Source organism: Psammomys obesus, unplaced genomic scaffold (genome assembly GCF_907164565.1).
Source record: "Psammomys obesus unplaced genomic scaffold, mPsaObe1.curated_primary_1811, whole genome shotgun sequence".
Lineage (NCBI taxonomy): Eukaryota > Metazoa > Chordata > Mammalia > Rodentia > Muridae > Psammomys > Psammomys obesus.
The window spans coordinates 18,396,127-18,406,809 of record NW_026596046.1 but is presented as its reverse complement, the minus strand read 5'-3'; the positions used below and the strand labels follow the sequence as shown (position 1 = coordinate 18,406,809).

Sequence of the window (10,683 nt, the reverse complement as noted above, 5' to 3'; positions counted from 1 at the left end):
TTAGAGTAGTGGGAGTCACAGGGGTGCCACCGTACCCGGCCTGAGGTCTGTCAGGGCCTGGTGGAAGGGTGAGCCTAAAGCCTAGGAAACTGATGAAATTCCTGTGTCTGTGAGATACTGTCTTACATGCTGGCTGGCCCCGGCATACATTTGTCATGACATCGTCAGTTTTCGGTGATGTCCACCCGGGCAATGTTTGGCATCTGTAGCTGTGCCTGGTTGAAGGAGAAGGTGGTTCAAACACGTTCCTCCCCTGACTGGGGACACCGGTCTCTTAGAGGCTGGGAGTCCAAGATTGGGGCTCATTGGCTCAGTACAAGTAAACGACAGAGCCTGAGCCAATCAGCGAAGGCGCTAATACAGCCACTTCCCGTCTGGGCGCCGGTTCTGCGCGTGTTCAGGAGGGAAGAGCCGCCCTCCTCGCCCAAAGGGGATGGCGGGTGTCGCGGCTTGGTCCTCCCCCGCCGACTCTTCATGCGTAGCCCTTCAGTGGCTCCAACCGCGTCCGCTGGCGCCGGCGCTCGCCGGAGGCGGCCCTCACTGGCTCGGAGGAGGACAGGTGAGCACTTCCGGGAGGCCGCCGCACGGAGCGATGACGTCGCCGCTCGCGCCTGCGATGGGCTACTGCTGCCAATGACCGCCTGGCGCGCGGCCCTTTAAACGCGGTCTGCCCCGGGGCTGGGCCGGTGTCGGAGGTTTCCTGCTGAAAGGCCTTTCCTGGTCGGTTCCGAGGGGACAGGGTGAAGGGCAAGGTCAAAGGTCCCCTTGGGTAGGGATCCGGGAGCTGTGGTTCCGGCTTGAGAGTGTCTGTAAAATAGCGATCCAGTCGAAGGAAGTGGCGTTGCTGTTGGCATCCTGCGGCTGTCCGTCTCCCCAGTTCAGCGTACGCTCCCTGGGGCCCGCAGCCGCCTCATGAAGCCGCTGGAAGGGCGCGAGAAAGGCTGTTGAAAGAATAAACGACCGAGTAAGGTCCAGTGGAAATGGCCAGGTGTCTCTGAAATCCGGTAAGAGCGAATGGTCATTTTCGTCCTTTCGACAGTAGTGAGCTGCCAAGTGGGTGCTGGGAATTGAACCCAGGTCCTCTGGAAGAACAGCCAGTGCTCTTAACTGCTGAGCCATCTCTCCAGCCCAAAATAATAACTGGTGTTTTTAAAAATTATTTTAAAATTTTTAGTTATTTTTTCACTTTACACCCTGATCGCAGCTCGCCCTCTTCTCAGTCCCTCCCCTCCCTCCTCCCCTGTCCTTTCCCCAGAGAAGGGGGAGGGCCCCATGGGTACCTCATTAAGTCGCTGCAGGATTAGGTGCATCCTCTCCCAGACAAGGCAGCCCAGTTAGGAGAATGGGATCCCAAGGCAATGCTCGGAGTCAGAGAGGGCCCCCTCCAGCTGCTGGGGGTCCCACTTGAAGACCAAGCTGCCCATCTGCTACATATGTGCAGGGTGGGGTGGGGGCCAGCCCCAGTCCATGCGTGCTGTCTGCGAGCCTCCACGGGCCCAGGTCAGTTGACCTGTAGGTCTTCTTGTGGAGTCCTTGACCCCTCCAGCTCCCTCACTTGTTTCCCCAACTCTACAGGGCTCCTCGAGCTCTGTCTATTGTCTGGCTGTGGGTCTCTGCGTCTGGGTGAAGCCTCTCAGAGGAGCTATGCCGGGCGCCTGTCTACAAGCACAGCGGAGCAGCATTAGTAGCGTCGGGGGTTGGTTCTCTCCCATGGGATGGGTCTCAAGTAGGGCCAGTTTTTGGTTGACTGATCCTCAATCTTTGCTCCGCCTTTGTCCCTGCGCATCTTGTAGACAGGGCAAATTTTGGGTCAAAGGTTTTGTGGGTAGGTTGGCGTCCTTATCCCTCCACTGGAAGTCCTGGAGGTGGCCACTTGAGGCTAGGAGTCTCTGCTAGGGTGGCCCGCATAGACTTCCCAGGGCCTGTCTCTGGCACAATCCAGAGATGACCCCCACCTAATAAATCTTTAAAACCTTTTTTTTTCCCTGTACAAGTTTTATAGTGTTTGATAGAAAATATGCATACGTAATATTCTTACAGTGACATGCTGGATTTAAGCCACAAGTGGGAGAAGCGCCCAGCTCCACACTTCCACAAATATGGTAGGAGTTTTGGCCAAAGGCCTGCTCAGCAGGCAGGAGTGGAACGGACACGGTTTGCCCCTGTGATTAGTATCTAGTCTCTATGGTACAGTAATACAGCGCCAGCCCCTTGGATGGCCAGAATCGCCTGCATTCATGAGGTAGTCTCTTTACAAGAATCTCCTCAGCCTTAACCTTCCATTCCTTAGCCCCAGCCAGGTGGCCAGCCACAGAGGGCTCAGCCTGAGCATGGCAGAGGAACGGCACGGGACCTGGTTCGGCTTCGGTTTCTGTGGCTTTGGGCAAGCGCTGGGCTCTGGGAACTGGCGCCATTCGGTACACAGCCCCGAACCACTGAATACCAGTGATGACGTTTGCCGTGTGAGTGCTAGCTGGAGCTACACTGCCCTGGTGACCCGTAAGTGCCCTCACAACCCTACCCCAGGCCTGTGCCCTGTACACCTACCCAACCCTCCTGAACATGCCTGTCCAGAAATACCCCTACCCTTCGTCTGGCAACCTCACTGCCTGCCAGGTCCTTGGCATGTGTCCCAACACTCTACCCACACAGGTAGAGGCCGGGTAGAGCTGTCAGGTTCTGTGAGCAGCGCAGCAGAAGGCTGCAGGGACGCGTGGGCTTCGGAGGAACTCCTGGTGCTACTGCGGGACAAGGGTGGTTTCAACACCGAACTGCAGGCCTGGCCACCAGGCTCCGAGCTGCAGGGGGAGCCTCTCTGGGTCCAGAACCTGGTTTCTGGAGCAGAAACCCAAGGAAAAGACGAACCTAGCAGGGAGGCCAGAGCAAGGACTCTGCCGCTGCTGCCCAGCGCCCGTGCCTATGTGAACCCACAGCCACCCTTCTGCAAGCCTCTGGCCCCAGAGCTGCGGGTGCGCCAGCTGGAGCTGGGCGCTGAGCATGCGCTGCTGCTGTGCGAAGCTGGCCAGGTGTTCTCCTGGGGTGGGGGCAGGTGAGGACCAGCTGGGTGGGATTCGATGAAGCTGGAGGAGGCGGTCTCGTGCATGTGCCTGAGGCTGATTAGGGACTCCCCGGATCAGGCATGGGCAGCTGGGCCACGGCGCGCTGGAGGCGGAGCTGGAGCCAAGGCTTCTGGAGGCACTGCAGGGCCTGCGGATGGCTGAGGTGGCTGCGGGTGGCTGGCACTCTCTGTGTGTGAGTGGTGAGTAGCCTGGGCCACTCCTTCCTCTTGTTCTGTTATTGTGGGTGGTCTAGCCCAGGCCACATCCCAAGCTCAACCCAGCCCAGTCATTCACAACTCTTCCAGATTTAGCCTGTTGCCTCTACGACCCTCTTACACCTAGACTGCTGCAGTTCTTTCTGTTACTGGGCTTTCCACCACTCCCATCCATCTGCTAGGCACCAAGGCTTGCTTTCTCAAATACTCCAGAAGGGAAGGATACTTGTCCAAGGTCCTGGCTGCTAAGACAAAGCTCAGCCAGATAGAAAAGGAGGCTGCCTATGCCCAGGTGGTCATGATGGATGCTGGGGAGGCATCCACAGTGTGTGGCCTAGAGCTTTTTGTGTATTGGGTCCACTGTGGTGGCCGGGCTCCCTAGGTGCTGCTATCTCCTAGGCTTTTGGAGCAGAGAGGATATAGGTAAGCTGCTGGTTTTTAAAATATGAGTGAAGTGTCTTCTGGCCAGAGAAGCCAGAAGAGGTCACTGGATCCCCTGGAGCCAGAGTTACAAGCAGCTGTAAGCTGCCATCTGGTTGCTGGGAGTTGAACCCTAGGCCTCTGGAAAAGCAGCCAGTGCTGTTAGCCACTGAGCCATCTCTCCAGCTCCGGAAGCTATTGATTGTTCTTATTGGGCCTCTCAACTTCCCCGTGTTCCCGTGTTTTCACCTAGATGGCAGCAGGGTCCAACCTGAGCAGGAAAGCAGGGGACAGAGGGCTGGAAACAGCCTAAAGGCAAGTTTCACACGTAAGATTCAGGAGTTTGAGACCTGCCCGCAAGAGGTTGAAACTTAGAGGTAACAAATGAGGCTTTCCAGTTTCCAGTCTTCACGCTGGCCCTGCGACCTTTGTCCTGGCGCTTCATCTCTGTGTCTCAGTTGACCTCAAAGTGAGGAACTGTCATATAGATACCTGTAGGGCTTTGTGGCAAGTATATAAAACACAGCGCAGACTGAGTGCTATATAAAAGTACTATTAGTGAATGTTGTGCTCAACCTTTAAGACCAGCCTGGCCTCAAACTGACTGACCTTCAGCTCTTACCTTCCTGCCTCTGCTCCCCACGGAGTGTTGCTAGTGAATCTGTGACATTAGGTGTCCTGATTAGTTTGTTACGGACTTGACACAAGCTAGGGTCATCTGGAAAGAGGAACCTCAGTTGAGGGCCTAGCCCACCAGAGGCTGTGCCACCCCTGGACAGGTGGTCCTGAGTGCTATAAGAAAGCAGGGGGAGCTGGGCAGTGGTGGTGCGTGCCTTTAATCCCAGCACTTAGGAGATAGAGTTAGGTGGATCCCCATGAGTTTGAGGCCAGCCTGGTCTACAGAGGATGTCCAGGACAGCCAGAGCTATACAGAGAAATCCTGTCTTGAAAAAACAAAACAAAACCAAACCCACGGGGAGCAAGCCATGAGCAATAAGCATCATCCTTTGCTTCAGTTCCTGCCTCCAGCTTCCAGCCCTGACTTCAATGATGGATCCAATAAACTTCTTATTGCTCTTCATAATAGTTTTTATCACAGCAATAGACTAACTAGGACATTAGGGATGTTACTCCAACCCTATCTAATGTAGACCAGCAGTGCTATGAAAAGAGAGGCAAAAGAGAGAGGTAGAATGTTGTTTTTAACAAAATCCCAGTCATTTGATTTACCAATAGATTTGGGAGCCAGTTGTTGGGGCGGAAGTTGGCTAGCTCAGAGAGCCAGAGAAAGCACCCAGCTGATCTTCCTCTGCTGACATCCCAGAAGGAATACCCTCACTCCCACAGTGTCTAAGAGCCTCCTTCCAACTGAATATCCCTCCCTTCTACTTCCTCTGGCCATCCTCCTGATTTCCTCTAACTTTTTTGCTATGTTCACTTCCTGTTGGTTGCTTGCTCAGCCTCTTGACCTAGGGTTAACTATATTTAATCCTGATTACAGTATTCAAGCAGAAAGCTCTTATATTAAAGGTGTGTGCTAGGGCTGAGCCATATCACAACTAGAAACAGGTTTTTCCAGTAAACAACACAATCTTGGGTTCACAGTGTGATCAAATATCCTGCAAACCCCCCCCCCCTTGTAAATCCCAGCACTCGACTGTAGTTCCAGCATTCAGGGAGGCAGAAGCAGGCAGAGCTCCATGAGTTCAAGGCCAGCCAGGTCTACAAACTGAGTCAGGGACAACAAAAGCTCCACAAAGAAACCCTGTCTCAAAAACCAAACCAACCAACCAAACAAACAAAAAACTAAAAAGGGAAGGTTTATTATTTATAATAATGTAGCAATTTCTACCAAGCTTTCTACAATGTCCATCTTGGTTGTATTTGGCTCTTTGAGGATTAAGTATTCTTGAGTTCAAAGTTCTGTAAAATGTCCATGTCGGTCTTCTGTGAACTCCGCAATTTGAATGTCCTGAGCAGTATGTATTCTGAAGCTGATCTTTGGGTGGTGGTTGTCAGCCTAGTGGCAATCCTGGCTAGGAAGAACACAGCAGTCAACCCACAGGTGTCCACTGTTTGCTCAGAACCTGGCGGCAGAAGAGGCTTGGGGCAGTTTTTCCCAGTGGTTAGTGTTCCCACAGTCCAGGTGAATTCATCCTGGCAGGGCCTCATCATCTTGGAGACCTCAGGGTTACTGTTAGGAATGGTCATGGGTTATTGTTGAAGACTTAGCAGATGTCCACAAAGTTTGAGGACCACGATGTACTATTAAGTACATTGAGGCACACAAACTTTGTTCCTCGTTACCTGCTTCAGACTCAAACGTGAAAACATACAGGAAGCGAGATGAAGCTTATTTCTAAAATGAGTTGGTACTCTGTATGGTTACTAGTATAACAACAAAGGTTATATATGCATAATCATCTCACAGATTTTTGAGGTAATATTTATACATTAAGAAAAGTTTCATGAGATTAGTGGCAATAGACTAGTCCCTTATTTTTTTTTGTTTTCCCCTGTCCCATACCAGGTGGCTCTTCTGCTATGAGACAGAGATTTTGGATTTCCTTTAGCAAGCATGTGTGGGTTAAGGGAAGGAGAGAGCCATGTGCCAACCCCAATGCCAGCTTTAGTTGAATTGGGACCATATTTGCCACTTGTCTATAGAAGGCAGCAGAGACAAGCATTTGGGAATCCACCGTGGGTGGGCCAGCCACAGGCGGGAAGAAAAAAGGTAGTGGCTGCCCTGGGGGGTGCACCCCCAGCCCTCATAGGGTACTTGGCCAGCAGGAAGGGGCGGTATGGATACCAGCAGGATTTCAGGCTGGTCACTAGAGGTGGGCGATTCCACTTGGCTAATCTACTCTTTTTCTTGGAACATTTTCTCTTGATGACCCATGTTTTTTTCTTCAGATGTTTCACTTGTTCAGTAGTGTCCAGATTCCTTAGTTGGATGCTTTTACTCTCCTGGAAAGAGCCTGCCCCAACCCTAATTCTGGAGTGGTTAGGGTTTTTGACAACAGAAAAAGGATTATCTTTCAATTTAAATTAAAAAAATTATTTTGAATAATTTTAAAATAATTTTGAATAATATATTGTTGCTAGGGCAAAATGGTTTTTGGCACAGAAAAAAAGTATTATCTTTCAATTGAAATTTAAAAATTTATTTTGAAATTTGAAACTGCCGTAGTATGTGTGGATAAATATAAATATATCCTTTCTCTTTATATATAACGGCTTAAGTGATTTTTAGATCACAAAGGACATTCACTTTGAATTTCAGCCTGCTTTTTGCAAGCAGCTTTTAAATTTAAATCACTATAATTCTTATGTTGGGATTAAAGGTGTGACCCACAACTTGGCGATGGATTCCTCATAATAGTTATTCTCATAGGGTTGTCCTGGTTTTATTTGATTCCCCATTTCCCCTTATTTTCAGTGTTAGGGGTGAACTTCCAAGTTTCTCCAATGGGTAATCTATCATTCTTGCCGATTTATTCTGAATTTTGTTCCCTGGCTAATTTTAATATTCTAGGCATGATACCAATTTGTCAACTATTTCATTATTTTCAGACATTTTGTCTAAAAAATGAAAATGGAAGCAGGCTAGCAAGAAAGCTAAAGAATGACTAAATGGGGCGTCACACAGTCTCAGGTACTGGAGAGGCTGAGACAAAAGACCTTAAGGCTGGAGTTAGACACCAACCTCGGCAGCATAGTGAGATCCATCTCTGAAAGAAAGGGGGAGTGGAAGGAAAGGTGGGCATGGTGGTGCATACATGTAGTTCCAGCATTCAGGAAGAGCATGGGGACTTTGAGGCCAGCCAGAGAGGTACATAGTGAGGCTGTTTGGAAAAGAGGGTGTGACTGAATGTGTTCTATGGACAGGGAATCTAAGACAAGAAGCTGCTGGGCCTTGGTAGGGCGACATCTTTGCTTGGAGGGATGCCTGGGTGGGACAGCTTTACTTGACCCTAGGAACTGGTCATGGGGATGTTTTGAGGAGGTGGTGTGGATGGAAGGGTTTCACAGTGTGCTTCATGGATCCTCTTGGTCTCTTACAGAGTCTGGGGATATTTATATCTGGGGCTGGAATGAATCAGGGCAGTTGGCCCTGCCCAGAAGGAACACAGAAGAGGAGAGGAAAACCGTGAGGGGTAAGGTCAACCTCAGATGTCATCACCCGCTCTACTGTGCTGGACACTGAGCTGCAGGTGCTCAGGGGCACAAATCACTGGGCGGCCATTGGACACGTTTTGCTGTGGGGAGGCTGATGCTGGTTTTGGCACTGCGCGACCTGTAGGTCTGCTGAGGAAGGGTTGGGCACCGGCTTTGGAGCTAGAAAATTGTCTTTTATAGAGCCACTGTAGGAGCTTCACATGGCCAGAATGTTAAACATTATGACCATTCGACAGACACGGAATTGAGTGAAGATTGTCTCGAAGGAGCAGCAGCAGCCCTGGGTGATATTGGTGCTCCTGCCCACTTCATAGCCATCCAGCCCTTCCCAGCTCTACTGGATCTTCCCCTCAACTCGGATGCAGTCAAGGCCAGCTGCGGATCCCGACACACAGCCGTGGTGACACGTGAGTGGGGCTGGCCGAGTGGGCACGCGGGCACTCCATCCTGTGGTTCTCTTGTTGCCAGGAAGTCAAGCAGGAGCAGCAGGAGAATATCATAGGGATCACACACCCAAGAAACGGCTGAAGGCTAGTTCAACTTTATTCCCGAGAACAAAGGCTGTATCCCCCTAGGGGAGTGGGTGGGGGGCTCCAAGAATAGGTGTACATAATTGGTTGGAACTAGGCACATGCTTGATTTGCATTAGACAACATGCTTCTATCATAAGAGTAGAATGTCAGTGCTTAATTAACATATAAGGGAAGGGAGGGGAGAGCTAGCAGGGACCTGCGTCAGAGGCCATATAGTAAGTGTGGCTAGGGTAGTCTGTGTCTAAAGACCCTTTCCAGATGAAGTAGGCAGAGAGCAGGGGACCCTGCCAAGGGGAGGGAGTTCTGCCTTTAGTGCAGAGCTTAATGGCTATCCAGTCCAGGCAGGAACTGCAACCTCAACCAACAGGGTCCCTCCAACACCATCCCACCCGTAACTGGGAACTGCACTTTGCCTTGTCCACTCTTTATTGTGCAAACTTGTCTCAAAAAAAACTCCTGGGTTCAAGTAGTTCTGTCTCGGGCTTTGGAGTAGCTAGGACTATATGTGTGCCAACATTGTATGTGTGCTGGGATTGAATCCAGGGCCTCTTGTATGTCAAGCAAGCACACTGAGATTGGTTTTTAACAAACATTACCATTTCATACCATCTTTTAGTATATATTTATGATGAGCTGCCTCACTCAATTGAGAAAGCTTTCATGCTGGGCAAGGTAGCCCACACCTATAAATTCTAACTCTTGGGCTGAGGCAGAAAGATTGGGACTTTGAGGTTAGCTTGGGGTATATATAGTGAGACTGTTTCAAATGCTTAACAAAAAACAAAAACCAAAAACAAAACAGTGGTTTTCAATCTGTGAGTTACAGCCTCTAAAGGGGTTGTAACTCATAAGACCATTCACAACAGTAGAAAAATTAGTTATTAAGTAGCAACAAAATAATTTTATGGTTGGGAGAGGTCACCACAATATTAAGAACTAACTGTATTAAAGGGTCTACAGCATCAGGAAGGTAGAGAACCACTCCAAGAAGACAAAGGTTACCTGTGTATTTTCAACAGCTACACACCCTCAGACCCAATAGACAGGAAAATAAAACTTTTAACTAGATCCTTTACTACCCCGAATGTGATCGAAATTTGTAATGTGTGCTATTTTGTGCTAATAAGCACATGTCAGAATTACAGCATGTTGTCTATGCCTTGTGCCAAGTATTATCTTGCCAGTAGTGTTAAGAGTAGTTGGCAAGCTACTTCCTGTCTCTTTGGTTGCAGGAACAGGAGACCTCTATACTTGGGGCTGGGGTAAGTAAAAACGGTTTTGTGACCATTAAATCAAGGGGTTTGAACCCGAGGAGACAGAACAAAAGCCACACAAAGTAGAGGGAGCAGGGGTTTCAGCCTGGTCTGTGGGATGAGAACTGAAAAGGCACTTAGGAGGGCCAAGGCCAAATGGCAGAGGAGAAGGTGTCCTGATCACCTTGACATAGGTAGCCTAGAGGAGCCACTGCTCTCTGGCAACCCCAAGGTGTGTTTGGGCTTCCAAGTTTTCTGGCTTTTGATCCTCTGAATGCACAGAGGACAGCAGAAGGCCAGTAGGCTGAGTGTAGCTGTAGCAGTGTAGCTGTAGCCCCTGAGGGGAAACGTAGCAAGGCCTGCCAGAGAAAGGGGTTCATTTTATTCTAGGCAAATATGGACAGCTTGGCCACAAGGACAGCACCAGCTTGGATCGACCCTGCCGTGTGGAATACTTTGCAGAAAAACAACTCGAAGTAAGGGCTGTTACCTGTGGACCCTGGAATACCTATGTCTATGCAGTGCAAAGAGAGAAAGTCTGATATATGCCAGGTGGATGCCCAGCCACTTAAGCTGTGGGGGTGAGAATGAACTCTTGCAAATTATGCAAAGTATGCTGTCACAGGCGCATGGAAACAAATTCTAAGTTTTGTAACAGGACCCTTGCATCCTAAATGCTGGGATTAAAAGTGCATGACATTTAAAAAATTTCTAAAACAAAGGATAAAGATAAATCTTACAAAAGATCTAAATATATATATATAAATTAAATGTTTATTTTTGGAGCAGTGCCAGGGATCAAAACCCAAGGCCTTCCATCAGTAATGGAGCTTAGCCCAGAAGCTTTAAATAACTGCAAAATAAAATACTGAAACATGAAAATATGTGTAAATAAAGTGGTATTACCCAAATGAGAATAAAGAGTAAATCCAAACTATTCTGAGATTAGACTCTTTAAAATTTTCCTGTGTCCTTTTGTGACTACAGACCAAATCAACCAAACATTGATTTGGAGAAGAAGAAG

The 10,683-nt window shown here is 49.3% G+C and overlaps 1 protein-coding gene across 4 annotated transcripts; it reads left to right on the top strand.

Moving 5' to 3' along the window:
- Window positions 1–430: 430 nt before the first annotated feature.
- Window positions 431–10,575, top strand: Rccd1 (RCC1 domain containing 1). Of its 4 annotated transcripts, none has more exons than XM_055623335.1 (9): window positions 431–559; window positions 2,041–2,102; window positions 2,291–2,499; window positions 2,653–3,049; window positions 3,138–3,259; window positions 7,759–7,851; window positions 8,110–8,280; window positions 9,639–9,668; window positions 10,050–10,575. In XM_055623335.1, exons 3-9 carry the CDS (start codon window positions 2,331–2,333, stop codon window positions 10,199–10,201), a joined length of 1,134 nt encoding a protein of 377 aa, XP_055479310.1. In that variant the 5' UTR covers window positions 431–559; window positions 2,041–2,102; window positions 2,291–2,330; the 3' UTR covers window positions 10,202–10,575. The 4 variants fall into 4 exon arrangements, with proteins under 4 accessions (XP_055479310.1, XP_055479309.1, XP_055479311.1 ...); XM_055623336.1 differs by lacking the exon at window positions 431–559 and adding an exon at window positions 580–1,004; XM_055623334.1 differs by lacking the exon at window positions 2,041–2,102.
- Window positions 10,576–10,683: the final 108 nt, after the last annotated feature.